The 24,877-nt window shown below is 35.2% G+C and overlaps 1 protein-coding gene across 1 annotated transcript in view; it reads right to left on the reverse strand.

Moving 5' to 3' along the window:
* EFCAB11 (EF-hand calcium binding domain 11) overlaps window positions 1-23,897 on the reverse strand; it is a 59,519-nt gene extending 35,622 nt beyond the window's left edge. Inside the window, exons 1-4 of the mRNA XM_074909176.1 lie at window positions 23,873-23,897; window positions 21,344-21,445; window positions 17,934-18,035; window positions 16,497-16,587 (exon numbers count right to left, since the gene is read on the reverse strand). Coding sequence (XP_074765277.1) covers window positions 16,497-16,587; window positions 17,934-18,035; window positions 21,344-21,445; window positions 23,873-23,897 — 320 coding nt within the window. The remainder of the gene's footprint in view (window positions 1-16,496; window positions 16,588-17,933; window positions 18,036-21,343; window positions 21,446-23,872) is intronic.
* Window positions 23,898-24,877: the final 980 nt, after the last annotated feature.

The raw sequence follows: 24,877 nt of genomic DNA on the forward strand, positions 1-24,877 counted from the left end.
ACAGAACTGGAATCACCCATGGCTTGCAAACAGTAAGACTGAGAAAGGGAAGCAAGAAGTATTACTACTGACAAAGGATTTTCTTTTGGTTTTAGGTAATGTTGTGCCCGGGATAACAGGAATAATTTGGTTTTTTCACTGATGTTTTGGGGCATTTCTTTTTACACAGAGTACTTAAAGACAATGGCCAACTTAGTTTAGACAGTATTACATAGTTTATTGCTGATTTTAGTTAAAGTAGATTTTCATTTCAGTGTTAGTAACACAGTACATCAAGTTATATCCAATAAAATCAAATAATAATATAACTGTTCTGCTTAAAGTGTTCTGCTTCACATTTAAATATCCTAACAGTCCTGAGACTTTCTTGTACATTGGTACTCTGGAAAACTATATATGACTGTCCACTGTGATCTAGCTAAGTGGAAGACAGACAATGAGGCAAAGGTACACAACAGAGCAAAGAAACCACTGGAACAGCCACCAGAAGCTATCAGATAAATTTCATATGCAATGTGGGACTAGGTTTTTAAAGGGATGAGTTGACAATGGGATCTTCTTGCAAGTTTAGACCTGAATATCCTTCTATTACATACCTTCAAAGATAAATTAACTCTCCTATCTTCCGCTGTCACAAAGAAGCTTCTATCACCTAGATGTTTTGGGGTTTTTTTGTTGTTGTTTTTTTTTTTTTTTTTAATATTACACTTTCAAGAACAACAGTCTATGACTCTGGAAGTTTTAATACTTACTGGTGGTGCAGTACCAGAGGATACAGAAAGATGAAAATGGATGTACAGTTTGATTAATCACACCTAAATTAACTTTGTAGAGTTTGAATGGTATAGATTAAGTGAGGCACAAGGCCATGCACTCAGCAATAACACTAAGCAGGTACTCATTAATTGAACATTCTCACTTGATGACTCTGAATGAAACCACAAAACAGGAATGCTTTCTTTAAAAAAGAAAAGAAAGCAATATGTACTCACATAACTGAAGACCCTTCAAAATGTATAATCTCCAAGTGGCTCAGACAAAACCATGCAGCAAATCCACCTTTGACTGCTTGATTCTGCAACTTTAATATTCTTTTAAAACAAACTTCATAAACATAGTTATTGCAGAATTTAAAAAAAAAAAAAGTAAAGGTGTAATGGTATTCAAATAGCGTATGATTAGAGTTGGAATCTATCCTACAATCACTTGAGCTAACAGAATATACATATATATGTGTATATATACTGACATATATTAAAAACTTTTATCCTTGTATATGAAATTGGAGAACTGTAATGTCACAAATTTCTGCTGAGTAGGATGATACAGAATCTCAGTATTCTTGGGATTCCAAATTATCCCATATTTTTGGGTGTCGATTTCCAAATGTCTCCTGTAGAATCCTTCCTACCAGTTTTAGATTTCAGCCCCTCACTTTATTCAACTCATCATTCAAATTATTATAGCCATTAGAAATATAAAAAGCTACATCTGAACAACAGACTAGAACTTAATTTAGTCTGATCTCTATTGTTAAGTAGCTTGTTTATCAAGAATTCTTACTGTGTATGTACATTACGAGAATAAGTTACATGTAATAACAGGCATACATTGCAATAGTATTTTGCAGTCCTCCATTACAGCATGATCACAGTATGGCTAGTGAAACTTTGTAAAAGCATTCATGATTATGATATTAATGTGCTCAGTGTGGCTGGTAAGAAATGCTCTTTTGCGATGAAGAAACTGAGGCACAAATAGTACAGCAATTTGCAGAAGAGTATGCAATAACCTTTGGCAGGTATATAAGCCACAGATCCTCTCACTCGTCTTACAAGACAATTATTTTAAGTACCTCCATTGATCTGTGTATGTTAAACACCCTTAGCATAATTTTCTAATTCATTGGAGCAGAGAAAAAAAAAAAAAAAGCCTAATATTTATTTTCATAGATTTTTATTAAAAATTCTTCATAAATTCCAAACCATATTTGAAGACAGTTAAGTGAAAAACTGTACTATAAAGAACTTTGTCCAAGCATTAGAAAATGAAGCTTTAAAAGCAACCACATGAACACATTCTTTTGCAAAGTGATTCAGAGGCAGAACCTGTGGGCAAATACGATTCTTGCTAAAGGGAATGGTATTGTTTCAAATGCTCATTTACTAAGTAACTGAAATAATTAAAAATCTGTGTTAATTCTACACTGCAGAATGAACTTTTCTTATATTTTAAATTTATTATTTTGTGGGGCTTTTTTTACATTTTTCTATATAGTTAATCCACATTTTAAAATTTGTGTTTCCTTAGAGTGAGCTATATTATGTTTAGGCATTATTACAGAGGAAGTTTCTGCCTATTTTTTTTTAGCTAATGTTACGGGGAAAAAATCAGTCTACAAAGAATAAAAAAAGTTTCAGTATTACTCTTAATATTCTTTAAATGTGTTTTTCTCCATCTTTGATTTTCTCATCATTTTTGTATTCCTGGTTATTATACTGTACCATGCCATGCACATGCCTCCTTCCTTTAATTACTTTTTGTACTTACTTGTTCATCCACACTTTTACTGCCTGTTGCTAAGCAACATGCATAACATTAGGACATACATTCATTTATCTGTGAACACATCCTACTTTCTATTTGTGTCATTCATTTACAATACTTTATCCCATTCAATGGTGCTGTTGATTTCCACTTTTTTTCACACTTTCGTTGGAGTAACTTGCCTAAGAATATCTATACAATTTAAAAAATAATTCCTAAAAGCCACTATAGTTGTAATACTCAATGTTGATGCTCTTTTTTCATTTTTATCTTTATACGATTAAAAAAAAAAAAAAAAAAAGGATACAGGAAATATTCTGTATGAAGAAATGTATCTGTTAGCTTGAGCAGAGGCATAAAATCAAGAATAAAAGAGAGAGAGGCGCTACCAAAAATGGACCTGCAGGAAGGGCAAAAGACAACATGAGTTAGCCTCTAAGGTGGACCTTGTTTCACAAACATGGTGAGTATTGGAGGTAAAGAATAGTGTAAATTTGATGTAGTGAAGATGAGCAAATGTAGGACTTAAAATGCAGAATGTCTTGGATAAACCAATTACTTCAGCAACTGGGAAATAGGAGACTTTGGTCCTGTATATTTATTGAAAGCTACACAGAATCATAAACAGGTTAACTTTAGTAAGCTTCCTCTGAAGGAATTTTAAGACTTACTATATAGACATCACAGGTGTTTACTTTTAAGGGTTCATATTAACATTAAAAATTGAAAAAAACTTGGTTATAAACTATTATAGAATATGAAAGAAATTCAACCACCTGCCATCCTTCAGCCTCCCCTAACTCTATTAAATAATTTTGGTTCTCTTATATTCTGTCAGAGTCATGGAATATTGTAATAAATTCACTTCAAAAAGCCAGACAGGGTTATGGCAGGGTAGAAAGGGGTTAATAATGTCCTAAGGAATTAGCCTTGCCAAATAACAGATGCTGTCAGCATCAATCCAATTTTCTCTTAAGAAAAAAAAAAAATTACTTAGAGGAACAGAAAAAATATATTTAATGAGTAGAGAAATAATGAATCTAGCCTTTGATAGATTTGCTTCATCTACCTTTCACAATAACCATGATTCTTCAGTGACTTCTCACTTTACAATATTTCCAATGCTCTTCATGCTTCTCACCCTTTTCCTTTTTCTTGTTTGGCTGTGTACGTGGCAGTATATGCCACAACTGACTGAAACTTTACGTATGTTTAAAAACTCCATATATGTAAGAATACAGGCTTAACAGATAATCTATTTCTCAGAATGAATAAATAGCACGTTTTCCACCTCAGTTGGAAAACAACACATGTTACTAAAATTTTAAGTTCTAGAAACTTAGGATGGTTTAGATTTCTATTTGTCTCCAGTTTGGTTGAAACTAGTCAATGTATTAAAAATAAATAAGGCAGGACAGACAGAAAGTGTGAATGCATAAGACTTACTTCCCCAGAAAACCAGAATGGTATATCATGAGATAAAAAACAGAGGAAGTATTGATCAAAAGTCACCACGTAGAATGAAAAGTCCAGGTGTCTCCCTACTCCAGAGTAGGCAGCATGTTGTAATTTACTTCAGCTACTCATTCTTGTCTTTCTTCTACATGTTGGCATATAGATGATACCTTCAAAAGGCCTCTAATGTTGCACTGAACCGTACGATAAAAGACTGACCTTTTAAATCCAAACTATCTTCAAGCACTGTCAGAGGTATTATTAATCGAGGAACAGAAAAAAGTTATTTCCAACTTCTGTGTAGACACGTTTTCCACCTCTAAAAGTGAAAGTATAAAAAACATTGAAGACAAAAGTGTCCAAACTGTTACAAGCCATTACTACTGAGAACAGTTGATGTGTAAGAACAGTATTTCCCAAACCCATTAAATTCTAACTACTGGCACTGCTTGGGCGAAAGCAATGATCTCTGAACACCAGTAATATTAGTCACTTGACTTCAGAAGCTATAGTCACTAAAAATCATACCCTCCTCAGTTATCTTTAGGCATATGTGAGATATGACTTTCTTCTAAATGAAGGATGTCAGAAAATGCAAAAGGAAATTCACTATCAGAAGGGGCCAACTGTGAAAAGCTTCCAGTCCCAAACAGGATTTTAAAAGTATGAAAATCAGAGGAATGAGTCTGTAAACCAGAATAGCTTGCTATATACATATATGAAAATAAGCGTAACACACGTTTACTAAAATCAGTCTTCAGAAAAAAGGACAACACTAAGGTGAGAGCTGAAGAACAAGTTAGTTAATTACAGTCTTGTTAATTAAATGCATCACTGACTCCTTACTGACCTTTATTACTAGATGACTCCAGACAAGACTCCATTTGAAGTGTTTATGAAGCACAGTTTGTCAGCATGAAAAAGTAAGGCTGAAGAATTTATTAACCTTACAACTTAAGAAGCCAGGAGGAAAAGAGTAAATAGTTAATATAATTCTTTCAAATACAACTTGACATGCCCTTTAAAATTACACTAAACTGTTTAAATTTTTTCAGAAGTATTATTTTTTACTATAGAATATAAGGAAAAATTTATTAGGTTCTTAAATTAGAATAACACTCATGCTCAGAAATTCTAGTCACAGCATATTATGTATATTTATGCATAAGCAAAAGAGAATGCCACTATGTATTTATATTCACTAACTTAGGTGAAGAATTAACATTGCATTTGGCATTGTAGTGCATACACCATATTAATGTTACTCATGGGAGGAAAAAACAACAGATAAAGACCAATAGAAGGAAGAAGAGAATTTGCTGCCAAGTTTGTGATTTAGATGTGTAAGACAAACAGCTTAGTATTTATTAGATGAAGCAAGAGACACTGTCAATTACAGTAGACAAGACAAATCAACACTATCTGTCGAGAAAACAAGGACTGTTCATTTGCTCATTTCCTAAAATTATTTGATTCCAAAAGAAATCAACAGTCCTTGAAGTTTATAATCAGGGGATAAAGACACACACACAAAATACAGTAGATAGGCTGATTAGGAATATACTTTAAAAAATTTAAAAATACTAAATACAAAATAGTTATAAAAGGATTGTTATTTTTGCTTTGCCAAATGTACTTACCAGTTAAATTTACAGAGATCATTTATCGATTTCTCAACAGTAAAACTGCATTCTAAGTATGGAATCTGGCTTACTTTAAGCAGAGACTCGTAACTAGCTTGGAGAATAAGACACGAGGACTTGAAATAATTTCTTTCCCTGTTTCTGCAGGCTATTTGGCAAAATGGAGTGATAGGTTACCTTGATAGGAGGATCTGAATTTGTTTTGCTATGCTTTTTGGGGTGTAAGAAATATGACCTCTGCATGTGTCTGAGCAGCCCTAGGAATGTACATCACTGCTTGCAAAGTCAACATGTATTCTGATGCCTTCTACTCACATAATTCTGACAACAGACTTTCAGTAGGCAGTCAATCAAGTAATTGATTGAAACATCATAACCCAGGAAATCTTTTACTTTGTTGGAGTTGGTTTGCACTTTCAAAACCAATTCTTTCATAATTCCTACAAGATTCAAATGTTTAATCAAACTCCATAAAGAAAGCATTTAACTGTATCCACTCCTCAGTGGATAAAAGCCACGACCCTATCTAGCTAGGAAGTCTTGGTGAATTCTAGACTATTAGCAGAAATTTGGAATAGGGGAAGGTAGAGAGGAGAGGAATTTCTGCTTCTGAGCTAAGCAACAGTCTAGATATCAGCAATGTGCTTTAAAGCTCTAAAGCCTACAAGTACTTGATTATTAACTTGGAGGAAAACATCCTGAAACAACCATGATCAAAATTGCTGAACAAATTTCTCAGACACTTAGTGTTAGTTAAACACATGTAAGAATTGGGAGTAGAGTGAATACAGCCGTGATACTCATACAGCATATACATACATTTCCCATATCAAGACAGAAAGATTATGTCATGCCAACTAGTCCTAACAAAGGATATAGAGCAATGAGGGTACATTAGATTTTGACAAAAGACTCTTCTGCTTAATTTGCCTTGTTAATATCTGTCTGGATACAAATATAAATAATAATGAGAAGAGGTCACATCAGGTTACCAAGATGCTATATCACGTGATGATAGAATTGAAAACTTAAACCTTCAACCTTGTCTAGGCTATGAAAATAAATAAATAAAAAGAATTGATTAGGAGAGTCTTTGTTCGATGCAGAGAATGCAATTACAGCTGTTGTACAACTCTGGACAGGGGCAGTTCCTGGTTGAAATAGAACTATGAGTTTCATATGGGAAACTAATAGTTTGAATTATTGAAAAGTTTCTTAAAAGTATGACATGATTCCTAGGAAAAAGAATGTTGTTCTACAGAAATATGTGAATATCAGCAGCATATCTGACAAAGTTTTCTCCCCCATTACCTGCCTATCACAGTGGGCATCATCAGATGTTACAAATAAAGAATAATTATGGGGCACTTTACTCATTAACAATTTTTTTTCCTATTGCTAGTTAATAATCGACACAGACAAAAAAAGAAAATAGGAAAAAATAGCTATGAATTCATAGGGATGAGGTGGGATGGGATAAAAGTATTAGAAATTATAGGAGTTTAAGAGTCTAGAAACCAAAGACCAATGGGGTGAGAAATAGTCATGAAAGGCCTTTTTGCAAAGGAAAAGAGAATTTAAGTGTGAATCAATTACCTTTCCTACTACTGCTAAGTATGCAAACACAGAGTGAAGAAATCAGAAGCCACAATTTCTGGTCGTGTCTGAGAGAAAGAAGTCTAGAGCGGGGCAATTAAAGCCTTTTCACAGAAAGCTCTTTTCAAACAAAATAATAGCACAAAAGGGTATGTTTCTCCAGAATATGTGACAGGTAAGTACTGTGAGCACTCAAGGATGATATTAACAAAGGATCCTAAATGGACAGCATTTTATTTGGAATATCTAAAAATTGACCACAATGATAGGAAATGGAATCCTCTTGACTACACTGAATCAATGGATTGAATAGAGCTTTCTCTGTACCAGCTCCCTGGAAATTGCACTGGAGTTCTGTGTGAAAGCCACATATGCTCTTTCTTACATTTACAAGCACTATATTTGTAAGGGAAAAAGCAAGGAAAGGCATAGAGATCACAAATCCACAGAAAGAGTTCATTAGAAGAACTGGTTATGAAGTTAACAAAACCTGTTGATACAAATTACCAACAATTCAACACTTTGAAATTTTATCCAGAGCACATCAGTGAAACACTCTCAGTCACTCTTTTAGCTATATTTATCGTTGCACCACCAAATAGTCACACTAGACAATCTCTGTTGGGGTGCATCAAACACAGCATGACCAGCTGGTCAGAAGAGGTGATTATTCTGCTATATTCAGCATTATTGAGGCCTCACCTTGACTACTGTGTGAAGTTCTGCGCCCCACAATTTGAGAAGGTTGTGAAGGTCCTTGGAAGGTGTCCAGAGGAGGGCAACAAACCTGGTGACAGGGCTGGAAGGAATGTCCTGTGAGGAGTGGCTAAGGACTTTGGGCTTGTCTAGTTTGGAGAAAAGGAGGCTGAGGGGTGACCTCATTGCTCTCTACAGGTTCCTGAGGTGGGGAACTGGAGAGGGAGGTGCTGAGCAATTCTCCCTGGGTTCCAGTGACAGGACATGTGGGAATGGTTCAAAGCTGCACCAGGGGAGGTTTAGACTGGACTTTAGGAAGTATTTCTTTACCAAGAGGGTGATCAAACCCCAGAAGAGGCTTCATAGAAAGGTGGTTGATACCCCAAGCCTGTCAATGTTGGAGAAGAATTTGGACAAAGCCTGTAAAAACGTACATTAACTTTTGGTCAGCCCCAAACTGGTCAGGCAGTTTGACCAGATTATCATTGTAGGTCCCTTCCAACTGAAATATTCTATTCTATTCTATTCTATTCTATTCTATTCTATTCTATTCTATTCTATTCTATTCTATTCTATTCTATTCCATTCCATTCCATTCCATTCCATTCCATTCCATTCCAAAAAATCCAAACATATCTGGTTTTCAGTCTATTAGCATACACCACAAATTACACTTCAAATAGAAGATACAGTTTATTTTTTAAAAAATATTTTATTTTTAACACTAGGGAAAAACCTACTTTTGATTAAAAGTATGCTCTGAAAGAGTTTAAGGAACAATTTCCCCTTCAGGGCAGAAGTTCAGCTTTGGATGAAAAGGAACAAGAACTGTTGTCATTTAATGGCTGTTTAATAGTTTACTTGAAATTAGTCTGGTGGGGTCAGTCTTTTTCCCAGTTTCTATCATCCAATGTAATTAAAAAATAATCAGCATCTGTGTAGGCAGTCCCTACCTACATGAATTACTGCTAAAAGAACTGATTCACATTTGAGGTATGTTGGTAAGTGAGAAAAAAAAGATATCTGCACTGCTATTATCCCAGATGTCATTCATAATAAAAAAATATTAATCTTTTATGTTGTGAATTTGGTCTATTTTATAGCTGCCACATTCTAATATTTTTAATTATATGTCACAGTTTTATCCCATCTGAAAGAAACTGTCTTTAAAAGAGAGCCCTGAGGAAATGACCAGCTAAGCATTTATTGTGGCATTAATGCATTTTAATAAGTTATTTTACCATGGATGTGTTATGGTAACTGACCACGTGCATATCCCTACTTCATGGCAATGCAAAATAACATGCATTCATGTGAACTGAGAATGGTTTTAACATTTTTAACTCTTTTAACATAAGTTAAAACAGTTCACCTGCACTTCAAGAACCAAAGAAAGAAGGCCAGTGTGAATGGCAGGAGTGACAGCTAAGAGGTATAAACCAGTGTCTTATTGAAATTTGTTAACATAATTGCAAATACTTGTTTGGAAATATCTTCAAAAATAGAAAAAGCATAGATTTTTAAATGAACTTAATTTAAATTGCTAACTTTTAAAAATATTTTAAGATGTATTTAATGTAGTATTTTTTCCCAAATTAGAAAAAAGCATGTTGAATAATTTAGAAGCAATAAGTATGTAAATGTGTGGCATATTGTATCACAATTGAATGCTAGGTTTTGCCCTGCAAAAATTGATATGTGTGCTTATGTCAATTCTTTCAGCAGTCCCTTTCTCTTCAGATAAATTGATACACAAAAAAGTTCAAAATTTTAAATTAATTTTTTGTGGGATTTGGAAAATAGACCTGGGTCATATCTGCTAGAAATTCTATTTAAATTTTTTATTAGGATGATTTGCTGTCAGATTTATTTATAGTGAAAGTTCCATACTTTTAATAGATGTGAAATAGATGTATAATGGTGTACTGCTCCATAGGAACAGTATGCCCAGTTCCTTCAGGATTTAGCTAGTGATGTTTTTTATTAGAAAAGTGTTAGAGCAAATGAGTAATTTTAATTTGCAGTATATGTACATGGTCTGGCTGGGATGGAGTTAATTTTCTTCACAGTAGCACAAATGGCACTGTGTTTTGGATTTGTGACTCTAAGTGTTGATAACACACCAGTGTTTTGGCTACTGCTGAGCAGTGCTTGCACAGCCTCCAGGCTTTATTTTCCTACTCTGTTCCCCTTGTGAGTAGGCTGGAGGTGGGCAAGAATTTAGGAGGGGATGCAGATGGGACAGCTTACCCAAACTGAACAAAGGGATGTTCCATACCATATGAAATTTGTTGCTCATGCTGTAAAAAGACTTGTGATATCACCTGTTATTGCAATAAAAGAAAGGCTGAGAGAGTTGAGGTCGTTCAGCCTGGAGGACAGAAGGCTCCAGGGAGACCTTTCTATGGCCTTGCAATATATAGAGGGGGCTTATAAGAAAGACAGAGAGAGGCTTTTCACCAAGGCCTGTAGTGACAGGCAATAGTTTTAAAATGAAAGAGGGTAGATTTAGATTGGCTATAAGGAAGAAATTTTTTACAGTGAGGATGGTGAGACACTGGAACAGGTTTCCCAGAGAAGTCGTGCATGCCCCATCATTGGAAGTGTTCATGGTGAGGCTGGACGGGACTTTGAGCAACCTGTTCTAGCAGAAGGTGTCCCTGCCCATGGCAGGGAGATTGGACTAGATGATCTTTAAAGGTCCCTTCCAACCCAAACCATTCTATGATTCTATGACATCATGTTAAGCGATAAAATCTTGGGAAAAGGACGAGGAAGGAGGGGATGTTTGTGGTATGGTCTTTATCACCCCAAGTAACCAATGGCATGCTGCTTTCCAGAAAGTGGCTAAACATCTGCCTGATGTTGAGAAGTAGTGAATAAATTCCATATTCTGCTTTGCTTGCATGCGCAGCTTTGTTTCACTTGTTAAAGTGTCCTTATCTCAGCCCATGAGTTTTCTTGGTCTTGCTCTTCTGATATTCTCCACCAACCCACTATGGGGGCAAGTAATGAGTGACTGGGTGGGTGCTTAATTGCTGGCCAGGGTCAACCCACCACAAGTAGCAAAGTATTTTGTTAAATAATTGGATTACAAAATTGGTAACAGAGTTACAGATAGAAAAAACAAACCAAACTATTAGTATTACCCAAACAATACACCTATCTTCAGGTGTTAACTCAGGGTTCTCTACAAAATATTTTCAACCATACATGTTTTCTCGCAAAGTATCACCACACTTACAGAAAATGTGGGACACATACAGCCTTAATTGTGTATCAGTTCTCTGTATAATGAATCATGAAATAGGTGCTGTCTTGAAAAAGAAGAACTTGTGTTAGGGTACAGCTTCTCAACATAAAAATCATTCAGTCTGACTCTTGTCCCCCTGAACACCCTTAATACTTTTTTGGACTAATTATGAGGATCTCCTTTTTTTTTTTTTTTTTTTTTCCTCAGTTCCTCTCATTTCTTATCTCACCAGGGTGAAACAGAGTCCGTATTATAAGACCACTGTGGGATTTTGTCAGCTTCACAAGTGCCAGCTAAGGACAGGTAGGAGAATCTGTTGGATTATTTTTACTTTCCATCTTCCTGGTCTGAGATACTGGTTACAGCAAAACGTTTTTAACCCAGTCCCTGATAGGAGATAGTAAATAAAGATGCTGAGGCAGTCCTTTACACTTTGATGTTCAGTCTGGTTTACTATCTTTTTTTACCAGCTTTAGGGCAATGGTATATTATTTGTTGGCATAGTACAAGCTTTTAACCCATGATTTGAAAAAAAAAAGTACATATACTGATATGCATGGATAGACAAAAAATGTATCTTTTCTATTAGAGATGGCTCTCAAGAGATAAGGAAAAAGACTTTTATAGGTGATGAAGTGTGATAATATGAAAGTCTGCAAGACAGTTGCTTAAGAAACAAGAACAACAAAGGAATAAACTACTGCAGGCATCACCAGAGCTGGAATGACATTGTACTGTGTACTATGTTTCCATGGCAACTAGCCATAAGAAGATGAATGTCTCATATTCACTGTGTTCTGCAGTACATGTCTATAAATCAAACTTGCATAAAAGAGCATAAGATTTCTTCCATGGGGTGACTCTGAAAAACAGGTTATTTTCTCATTACTAGATAATTACATGAAAGAAATACGAGACAATTAGGTCATTTTTTGTATGGAAAGTACCAATACATACAGAAGTACTAATATACCTCTAGTGTGTGATCCTATCAATCTAAAGGCACAGCAGCATAAAATGCAGATCATGAATGCCTTCTTTTCTTCCCAAAGATCTGATTTATGCTTGCTAGCTTTAAAAACTGTATGAGACTTTTCTGTCCACTTTTGGTTTGTAAGTCATTTTTCATCATTTATAGGTTCACAAGCATTCACATGTGATTGGTTTTCAGCTTACATCTGTCACTATTTCCATTATCATGGTCTAAGGATTTAGCATACAAATAACCTATTTTTTCTAAACAAATGGTACAGCTAAGACAAATATTTTCTCACCAGCAGTAATTAATAACATTTGTAATTTGAATATGACATTCATATTCACAAGAAAAAAAGAAAACTACTTGAAATATTTTTTTAAAGAATTTGAATCCCACTTTAAAGGACAACATGTTCACTTACAAACAGACATTTATCACAAATTATTATTGCAAAGGCCTTGTCACATTTCATATCCATGCAGCTACATGCAGAACAGCAGCACTATTATAAAGAAATTGTTGTGTGCGCTACCCATTACAAAGAACCCCATCATGAAGGAACACATCATCACACCATTTCCCTTAGCAGGTACTTCTGCAACTCCTGTGTCAAGAATGTTGGTACGATAGCATTTTAATCAGGTGCACACCAGGTGCATCATAAGCACTTGAGCATTTCGTTCAATATAACTACAATGTTAGCTCAGAAACAATAAATGTTATGCTACTGTTCAGGCAAGATTATGGTCAGTTAACACAATCAAATATAAACTGAAAACTCACCCACATTTTGCAAACTTTAGCAACAGCTAAGTGCAGTATATAACTGACATTTGTAAGAAAACAATCCCTTGGGAGAAAGAACGTCCACATTAAATATTATTTTATCAGTATGAGATGAAAATATATTTATGTTTGATCTTATTCCCATGGAATTTAAAAAAAACCCCAAACAAACCACCCACTTCCTATACTTGAAATGCTACTGAATGATGTATCTTTTTTCTTTCATAAAATAGAGCATTTAACAGCACCACTCCATCCTGAAGCTCTATTAACAATTCAAATTATTTCACTAGATCTTTACACATTTATAAAAAAAAATACAATGTTGAAGTAAAGCAGAGATATTAACTGTATGTTTCATAGTCCTGTATTCCAGTAAATACAGTACAGCCATTGTTAATAACAGGCCACACGTTGAGTTTGTACTGCGTTTGCAAGGTCTGAGGACTGAGACTTGCCAGGCTGTCTGAACTTGCTTGACCTGCCTGGAGATTTCACTTGGTTTATCTGTAACAGCAGTTCTTTTAAGGACCAGGTGGCTATGGATAATTTGTTCTTTTTATCTTTATACAGTATAAACATAGCTTTATACACACAGTAGTAACAAGAATTTCTTCTATGTAAAATGAAATATGAATTTAAGATAATGATGTAGAGAAATATAGATCTGGCATGATAGCAGAGGCCTTCAGCACATAGAGTAGAGGAGTACAGGCATGGGATGTTAAGATACAGGGCACAGACTAACACTGGAGGACCAAGACTATAAAAAACTCATCAATGGTCAGTTAAAGAAATGCAGACACAAGAGATGGACAGAAGTGGCTTTATGGATGACAAAGAGAGCAAAGAATGAGTATCTAAAATATGTAATCTGTGCCATATATAGTAAATTTGGATGCAATGTGGGCTTGCAGACCATTGAAGAAAGAGGAAGGTGCAAATTGTGTTGGAAAATACATAAAAATGACCCAAGTGGATGCTAGAGTGAGAGAGAAGAAAACATCAATATGGATATCATACTCCTTCTGATGAAGAAGTCAGGATAATGGCAATTCATTCTATCATGCCTGCCTGTCAACCTCTGTCAACCTCAGGACTGAGGAGGTCAATGGAAGGCTGGGAATAACAGTGGCAAAAGGGGTAGATGTTAGGAGGTGTAGAACATATTTAACTCTACAGAGACTTTCTGTAGCACAGTATTATCTATTTTATTTTTCCTTCCTTTTTTTTGCAGTTATTAAAACTGTACTAATAATTCTTTCACTAGACTGCTAAGATTTCAGTATACAGTACAAATAAATATTGGCTTTATGTATCGGGTGTGTCTCCTTTGTAGCCATAAAAAGATTTTGAGCATGACAGTTGTTTACAGGTGGGTTAGAAAAATAATCCATTACTCTTTAACTTCTTAGTATATTATATTAAACATTTTAAGACTATTTTAATATTAATAGAATACGTGAATGATAAATACAAGAATTCCATTGTCAAGACTTAAGTTTGTTAAAATCAATTCAACATATATGGATGCCAGGGCAAGTTTGTTAAAATCAGTTCAACATTTATGGATGCCTCATTATGAGCATTTTGCACACCTACAAATCAAGTCTACTTGATTTGAAAGCTAAATTACTTTAGTGGGGCCCTTCATTCTGAATGTAAATCAGTTACTCAAATTCTTTCTTTCTTGTGTTCTGTGTAGCTTGAATACACTTGTTTTCATTTTCATGTCTAATATGTTGAGCATTACACTCTATAGCAGAAAAGAATTCCCTGCTCTGTATGGTAAGTAGCAAACCTATTGTATGTGCCTTTAACTATTTTTCCTACTTCCCTTTTCTTCCCTTCCCTTTCCTTTTAGCCTTTGTGACACTAACCAGACCTACCTTATTCTGTAATATTTTACTTGATTTAAAGTATAAGAAAATATATACATGCATATATATATGCAACCTTCCAAATTAAAGGAACACACCAGTACCTGATATGGCTTGGAGATAGCATTTCTATCAAAGTAAAAATTTTATAAATAAACATAAAAAATCCTTTTCATATAACAATTGCATAAAGCTCTGAAATATATCAGTTGAGTTTTTTTTTCCTTGTCTTACTATATCACTATGTTTTACTTAAGATTTGGAATGCTATTTTTAGTTGAATCTCCCAGTCTCTCCAACTGATTGTACTATGGATAACATCACAGTGGTCACCGTATACAAACTGCATTCCTTACAGATGAAATTAAACTGGAAGATGTGCTCCTGGCATGCACCCAAAGCACTCCAGTTTCTAGTGATCATTCAGTCTGTTGACCAGACTAGAATTAGTCCAAGTAACTCCCTCAATGAATGTCATACAGATATTGGGTCCCTAGCACAAACTTCTTGGTCTGCAGACCTGATCCCTATGTGCTGTATTAATTGCTAATATAGACATAGTTTTGGAACTCACACTTGATCAGAGTCATCAGACCTAAAGATTCTAAACATCTTATGTGTATATGTATTGTAAATTATTTTACTTTGCACAAAAGAGACGTTTTAAAACTATTAATTTCTTGAAAATATACCAAAAAGTGATAGTAAAACCACTTGGACGTTAAGAAAAATATAACACATAACTTTACAGGCATTCTTAAATTAATTACTCTCTCCAAAATATATTGCATCTTTAGTGCAAAACCACAAGAGTATCATCTAAGACATTAGTCGTTGTACACTTTGATTTTGTTATTGCATGCCAACCGCTTGAAAGATGTACAGACCAATTCCTGTTCTGCTATAATGCTTGGAGTCTGCCATGACTTCAGATATCTGCAAAAAAGAAAAACAATCCAAACCAAAAATCCAACACCACATTTTAAAGATGGTGCTCAGCAGGGTCTCCGATGTCATGTCTTCCGAAGTGAAGGACTTCCCTCAATGACTGAGCTACATCCAATCAAATCATTCACATCCAAAAAGAAAGTTTTACACTTTGAAATGCAATGTTTTCAAAAACATTTAAACAATAATATTTACTGGCAACTTCAGAGGTAAGATCAAGTTTTTATGACATGCAAACTACACTTAAAATTTTATCCTTTCACTTCTAAGCCAATCTCGTCTTGCAAGAAATCTCACAACTGCTGCCTTGCAATATGCACTACAGTTTAACGGAATTTTTCAAGATACAGCTCTTGAATGTCAATTTCCTGATTACAAGAGGAAAATGTAAAAGTAAATAATTTTAGGCTTCTTAAGAAACAGTACAGGCAAAAAATTACTTTCTGTACTGGATATTTATTATTTTAATTATAGTTAATTTTTAGTGTTTCTATTTATAGAATGTCTATTCATTGTATAGTAATATATTAATTATTATATTATTTACACATTCTATCTATATTGATAATATTTATCATTAAAGGCACTGAAACAGTAATGTGCTGAAGCTTATATCTTCAGCTGCATGATAGAATCTAATAATTTCAATTAACTGAAATATATGTAATAAAAAGCCTGCTATCCACGAATAATGATCTCTTTGTTAATCTTACCCAAAGACTTCAACTCTGATTTTTTCAGGTAACTTAGGAGAAACAGAATTGAAGGCTCTCTTGAAGTCTTCAAAAGTTAAAAAACCTCTGTCTTTTAAATCAAGATTATGCAAGAGAAAAATAACATAAATTAAGGGGGTTTTTTAACTACTTAGTACAATTATGTTTGCATGTGAGCTAATCAATTCACATTTCTGAAATGATTATACAGTTTTAAAGTTATTCACAAAATATTTTAGGATAGCTACATTATATAGATGAAGAGCCTAAGAAAGATTTTATACTGACAATTCCTTTTTGCCACCATGAACCCTGTTACTGTGCCTACATCTACAACTCTTATTTATGTTTTAACTTTAAAAGTAGACATTTTGAATTAAAAATTTCAGATTTGTAAAACCGAAAATATAGACTCTTAACATACGCAAAATTACACTTCAAATCTATCATTTTCATTGACATCTCTGTTACACTGAGAATTGTGTTTCAAAAATGTTTTTTCATAAAAAATTTTTCCTTCAGTTTAATGTTGCTGCAGACTTAAGGTCATGAATATATTATATCAGAGTAATATCGAGTTACAAATTCATTTCCAGATCCAACTGGAAAATAATGTATCTCAAACAGGGCTATTGCAGATTGTGTGCAGCAAATAGCAAGACAAACAAAAGTGCAGTGCTTGAAACAGTTAATTTCTTTGGAATAACTCACTAAAAATAACACTTCAAAAGCTACTTTTAGTTCACAGCAAAAAGCTGAGTGGATGCTTGTCTGATAATCCCAACATCTGATCTGCCATATGTTTCACTTTCCCTCTTTCCAAGGACCATAGTCCTATCCCAGGTCAGGAAGAAAAAGGCAAAGGATCATCTAAATGCGCATCAGTTCAGAGGCTCTTGATGAAGTTTTCCTTTTTTCAGTTTGGTGATGGGAGATCCTCTGCTGTCTAGCAGGAACAAAAATGAATCACCACATCTACTTCCAAAGAAGAAGAAGAAAAAATTCTTGTTGATTTGGTTTCCCTTTCTTGGCCTATCATGAGGAGTAAAAAATATCTATAGCCATCACCAGGGGCAGAAATCTGTAAAGTATGTGGCATAAATAAGTGAGTGGATATACATGAGTAACAGAGTAACGAGGGGCAGTAACAACAAATAGGTAGGGTGAATGGCTAGAGACTTCTTTTAACAGCTGGAGGAGCTCATAGTACAGCAGACAATACAGAGCTACCATCTAGAACGCTGCAGCCTAGTGACCCTGACTTTATTTTTAGTAATACTATCATGACCTTTGTTAGTCTGGTATACTGTTTTACTTAACTTTGCAGCATCCAGAACACCTCATCTTAACTTCTTTTTATTTCCTTCGGGTGTTCTGTTTTGCTTAATTGTTTCAGAATTAAATTAATACTCCAAATATTTAGGAGAAAAAACTTACCTTGCACATCAAAAGCTGTAAATATTTGCCTTGTTTCATTACTGTATAACTGTGCAGCCTTCTTTGCACTCGTAAGATATAAAAACTTCTCAAATAATACACCTAGAAAAATGTAAAACACAAATAAATGTCCCTGCAAAAAAAAAGTCAGTTTTTTTTCCCCTTAAAAATATATATTACTGTAGTCTATTATAATTATTTATTTACTTATTTAATTATATAAATAAATGTAAAAATAAAACTGTTAAGAACAGCCTTCAGAGTCAGATGATCATCATGCAAATACATCAATATTGTTTACATTTTCTCACATCTTTTCTATATTTGGGTATAATGCTTCTGTTTACTTCCACTTTTTTCTTCTTGTTACCTGCCATCTCATGTTTCTTTGCACTGGAGTGAAACATGGGCTTTTCTAAGTCAATAGCACTTGCATGCCATGAATAAAGGTCCACGCTGTACAAACAGTCTATCTGGCATCATTCCCAGCAGTGAGAGAACTCTTGAAATAATCCATAACCTCAGATTTAGGTTCCCATGAAATTCATAATAAAATTGAATGTAGAACTGGATTGGTTATTCCTCTTGTATACTATATGGAAGTCTTTACTTGTACATTTATCTTATCCTTTTAATGAACTGAAAATGAAGGAAATTGAAATGCAAACCTAGTTTGTAAGTTCTTAGTTGAACATTTCTTCTAAAATCAAAGTAAAACATAAAAATTAAGAAACAAAAATCTGACCCCCAAAATTTCAGGCCTCCCCATGAAACATGCAGAAATCTTGATATAAAAATTCTGCAGATAGATATTTTTTTCGCAAAAATTCCCACTTCAGTTGAATATTTAAACACAGACAAATATTCTGTTCTCATAACTTTCTAATATATGCTTTCTGCTCATTTTAAACAATTCTGTTTTCTTTAGAAGGCAACATGACTGTATCCTGCAAGAATTTTTATTTATCAAATAATATAACAAAAGCTCTGCACTTCTTTTTCTTTTGATTCATTCATATCCTATTCTTTCTGCAGTGGTTCAAAAGCACAACTCCTTCAGCTCCACCTGCTGTCTCAATTCAAATTTTAAACTCCAAGTTTACAGATTTCCATTGTTTTTTTCCTTATTTCTTCTTGATAAATCATATATTAACAACTGTTACAGTCTCAATTTCCAGGATTACAAAGACTTGCTGCTTTCAACTGCTAGGTTCTGTACATGCATAATTTCTTTAACAGAGGTTACCTAAACATACTGAACTTGCCTGCTTGAACAGCTTTCCATTCATAGAATCATAGAGTGGTTTGAGTTGGAAGGAACCTGAAGGATCATCCAGTTCCAACCCCCCTGCCATGGGCAGGGACACCTTCCACTAGACCAGGTTGCTCAAAGCCCCGTCCAACCTGGCCTGGAACACTGCCAGGGAGGGGGCAGCCACAGCTTCTCTGGGCAACCTGTGCCAGTGTCTCACCACCCTCACAGGAAAGAATTTCTTCCTTATATCTAATCTAAATCTAAACTCTTTATGTTTAAATTGTATTATTCAATTGGATAACTATGGAAGTGAAACCATAAAAAGTAATATAAGCTTTCCATCCATTTATTTTTTCTCTTCCAGACTAACATACAAACCCAGAAAATTATAGTATACAATTTTCCTTTTACAGAATGACTCCTATAATAGAGTGCCACCTATTCATTGATCTTGAGAGTTGGCAATTTATGTGCTACTAGAACAGGTTGTAAAGCTACCACAACACACAAAAAGGTCATCTTAAAAAAATATTCCAGCCAGTTAGGTACTATCAAATCCATAACCTATCTTTATACCTTAGTTCACTATTTTTGGTTCAGGTATTCACATGTGGATATTCTCTTGAAAAAAGATCTGAGTAAAATCTTTATTTTGTATTTGTTGTGGTGTGGTTTAATGAACATGGGTTTTGGCATCAATGCTAGAATAAACAGAACCAGCCTCCACAATGCCCTTTAAATGTATTTATTTATACAGTTGTGGGGCCATGTGGTGAAAGGGATGAGGGAACTTATTGATAAAAGCAATCACATTTTTTTGCCACTTCATTTTTCATATGAATCAGTTCTTCAATAAGACTTGCCACATGACCCCACAAATGTATTGGCATAATTGATAAGGTCAAGGACAAGAAAAAAACCAAGCAGAACTATATAAATAGAAGGGTTGTTACAGAAGGAGATATTTATTGAGCTGTTGTGTAAGACTGCAGTATTTACCCAAGTGAACAGTGGAACAGTATAAAAAAATTGATAGAATCTTTTTCTTCACTTACCAATTTGAACACCAAAACTTGCTAGTTACTTTTCTCTATCACTAAATAATGTTATTAAGAAATGCTGCTTTGAGAAGCAAGAACAATTTCAAACTAAATGTAACATACAAGAACTAAAATTACCACAAAACAATGAAATAATATGATCCCTTTTAATAGACATGGTCAGCTGATTTATAGAATAAAATAATAGAATCATTCAGGTTGGAGAATACCTTTAATATCATTGAGTCCAACTGTTAACCTGACACTGCCAAGACCACCACTAAACCATGTCCCTAAGTGCCACATCTGCACCTCTTCTAAATACCTCCAGGGATGGTGACTCAATCACTTCCCTGGGCAGCCTGTTCCAATCCTTGACAGCCCTTTCTTAGTAGAGGAATTTTTCCTAACATCCAATCTAAATCTCCTCTGATGTAACTTGAGGCCATTTCCTCTTGTCCTTTCACTCATTTGCTGGGTTTCCTGAGAGAAGAGACAAACACCCACTTCGCTATAACCTCCTTTCAGGTAGTTGTAGAGAGTGATAAGGTCTCCCCTGAGCCTCGTCTTCTCCAGACTAAACAACCCCAGTTCCCTCAGCCACTCCTCACAAGACTTGTGCTCTAGACCCTTCACCAGCTTTGTTGCCCTTTTTGGACACACTCCAGCACCTCAATGTCTGTCTTGTAGTGAGGGGCCCAAAACTGAACACAGTATTTGAGGTGCAGCCTCACCAGTGCCAGGGTGATGATCACTTCCCTACTCCTGCTGGCCATACTATTCCCGATACAAGCCAGGATGTTATTGGCCTTCTTGGCCACCTGGGCACACTGCTGGATCTTACTGAGCCAGCTGTTGACCAACACCCCCAGGGTCTTTTCCACCTGGCAGCTTTCCAGGCACTCTTCCCCAGGCCTGTAGGGTTGCATGGGGTTGTTGTGACCCAAGTGCAGGACCTGGCACATAGCCTTGTTGAATCTTATTATCAGCTGCATACCTTATCATTAATCTTCACTGGGTTCTTCAAAACTCTTGAGAGACTAAGATTGAAATTTTTTAAATTTATGAATGAAAAAGGAGTAGAAATCATGGCCTGCACAGTGTTTGCATAGTACCCGAATTTTGTGGTCTCACAGAAGACATTACTGAACCCACCTCCACTTGGAACACAGAATATATGCCACAGTGGTTTTCTACAGAACCGATAAATCTGACTCCTGTACAATTTCCATTTTATATCAATAGTATGTGATTTCACTAAATACTGATTTCATAATAATAGATACTACACAACAGTATCATCTAGGGCATAGGAAAGAATTTTACTCTAATTAAAGAAAAACCACCTCTTTTTCATCCAGTAAACTAAGTATATATGTAGCCCTAATAGAATCCTAATCAATATCCTAAATCTTAAACTAAGTATGCTTAAACAAACATGCTTAACTTTATACAGGTTGGAGTTCAACTACGCACAATATTAAAAATTAACTTTTGGAGCATCAGCCCTCAAATTTGTCATTTCCTTTAAGCAAGTAAAGAACTTTCTGTTTCAATTGGAGACCAACTATTTCCTGAAACCTAGCTTGATCAAAATTCATTTGGTAAACCTGTCTAACATAAAAACTTTAATAAAAAGGTAGAGAATAAAAATATAGTAGGAAATTTAAAAAAAATTTCTTTGTATCATCCAGCTTCTACAATTATCCTGAAACCAATCCACTACTGTCTCATTTTATGTACTATGTATCTCCTTTATTGTCTTTCAATAGGATCTTACAATTTTATCTAATAGGAACACAGGAGTCATACTTACATGTTGATTAGTGTTTTACTAAGATTCATTAATACTCACGAATATTCATTTGTTACCAATATTTACTAATAGTACAAAATAAAAAAGCTAAGCAACATGATGAAAACAAAAACCAAAATTGACTTTTCAGAACTGAATCAGGAGGTGACCAAGAGATCACTGGAAAAGATCTTTGAACAATGTACAAAAGAGAAAGGGAGTGTATATCCAAGAAAGCAGAGAGGTCCACTTTGAACTATATTTCTACAGCCTTTTAGCACGACTGAGTGTGCAGAGTCCAAACTTTTGTGTCTATGTTATTAGAATACAAGACTGCACATAGTTGTGATGAAAGATTAAAGTTTAAAACAAAAAGAAACATTGCACAGGACAAGGCCTTGGGAGGGGATAATAGGCTCAAAGATAGTAGAGCCTTGTAAAATGAAGAGATAAAAAGACAGAACCTTGAGTTCAGGAACAAGGAAACCTCCCTTGGTCATGTGCTCAGAGATACCATACAGACTGCCCAAGTTGTGTTCTTTAGATGAATTTAGCTCATTATAATGTGAAAACCACACATCTTGATGAGAAAAAGTCCCCTACTCAGTTAAGATCCCCACCCTTCGAGTTTGCACAGAATAATAAAAAGACATTGTAACTAAGTTGAAACGAGGTATGTTGTTAACCAGTGAGAAACAAAATTATAAGAAACTAACCAGTCATCACATTAAACACCTATTTGTGTAGTTTGAAGTGTATAAATATGTCACTTCCCTGTGTGCGGTGTGCTAGCTTTGTGGAATTACCACGTAGCACCCATCTCCGTGCAGATATAGATTAAACATCCTGGCTCTGTGTTTTTCAGCTCATTGCACACCAGGTGAAAGACACAGATTCGGGGACAACAGTTGAGCACTGAGACAACTCACATGAGAGGAGATGACATGTTAGCAGCTCCTAGTGCAACCTAAGTGTACTCCATTCTGGAGAACGGACAAGCCAAACATGCAGTGACTAGTTAACCTAAGACTGTATGTTCTGTTCGGCCTGCAACACTTTTCACATAGACTGTGTCAGGCATACAAATAGACTAGGGAGTCCTTTTTAGAAAGCTTTGTTAAGATGTGCCAGAAGAGCAGCTGGAAGTTGTAAGCAGCCCTGAGCTCAGACTGCCCTTGTGTACTCTGGGTGTCAGGGTGCCCTGCTATTGGCATCTCGTTCAGCAGCAGGTGCCGACCTGTCAGTGTCCTGATGTGAAGGTACAGAGTCGGGTCAGCGAAAACCGTGGACGTTTTGGGGATCCTGGCCTCCAAGGCACAGTATAGAGAGTGCTTTTAATTAGATCTAAATGTAACACTACCAGGAATAAAAATTCAGCTGTGGAAACAACCTCTTTTCATGACTACTAGTATTCCTGCAGTACCCTTTCCATTTGAAACACTTAACACCTGAATGTGCAGTTAGGTAGCTGCACATTTTTTGTTGAATTATGAGAGCATTTTAGATCAAGGCAAATAATTTGCGGGAAAAGAGGATCACTGAACCAAGCCTTCAGAGGAAAAAAAAGCGTGTCTCAAAAACATGATTCCCACAATGCTACTAGTTCCCAGAAATTATGATTTTTATATGCTAATATCAAATATACACATGGTATCAGTCCAAAAACCAGGTTAATCTCTCTTTTCATGTTTCCCAGTTATTTGTCTCAGAAGGCTTGATTTTAAACAGTGATAAGTTCATAATCTCTCTTAATAATCACACAAAAATATTTTATTAAAAAATATATAGAATTGCTGTAGCGAATTTTGAAAAAGCGAGTAGGAATGTGGTTTAAATTCCTAGGTCCCACCTTGTCCAGTGAAGAGTTCGTTCATGACATCTAGTGGGTAAAGTCAGTATTACTTTTAATTTATAGAATGAAAACGACCGAAAAAAAAAGATGCAGCAACATTTTACTAAAACTGCAATTGCTTGATTGCAGTTGATGATACTAAGTAACTGCCATTTCTACTGAAAAATTTATGTTAGTATGAAGTGTAGTTGAGAAAACAGTTTCACCTTAAGAGGTAACATGCACACCATTCCCTGTTTCTTGGAAAAGCAATTGGAAGTATTGTCCTTGACAGAGCTGTTCTTAGTGACTTCCGAAGAAATACAAGGGCTATTACTAAATGATTATAAACATTTTGACAACAAAGGAAAATGCACAATAACATGTCCAAGAACTGGATCCTAACACTCAACTTTTAGTATTGTAACTTCTGTGTTTGGTGCACAAAGTTGTGTTTCTCAGAACTAAAGTAAAAAATACCAAAATGTTGAAAGGAACACTCACAAGGCCTAGACATCAACAAAAGCAAAAGGTATGGCTGTGCCATAAACCATAGATAATCCATGTTAGCAAAGGCACAAAGAATAGTATCTGTCTACCCAGGGATCTTTTAGTACTTCACAATGAGCAGTCACTGGGTAGAGAGCAATAGTTGCTGGAACTGAGCCCACTTAAGGAGCTAGCAAAACCACTACATGACAGAATCAGTCCTGGAACAAACGTTTTTAATTAATTTTTGTGCAGCTGCACAGACAAAATGGTCTACAGCCAGGTGGTCATGGCACTGCCTAGAGACCCAGCAGGTGTGACTTGGCACCTTTTCAGAAAGAAATAACTAAACCTGCAGCTCCTTTCTTCCCGAGAGTCCTCCACTTCTATTCTCTTTCCAAGAAGGAGACATCAGTGACTTATACACAGAACCTGGTCTTGTTTGAATGCCTTGAGCATGTTTTGAGTACTCCTACTGGAAGAAACATTCAGGGAATTTAACAGAACAGCTAATTTTTACATGAAGGTAAAAAA

Source organism: Athene noctua, chromosome 6 (genome assembly GCF_965140245.1).
Source record: "Athene noctua chromosome 6, bAthNoc1.hap1.1, whole genome shotgun sequence".
NCBI lineage: Eukaryota > Metazoa > Chordata > Aves > Strigiformes > Strigidae > Athene > Athene noctua.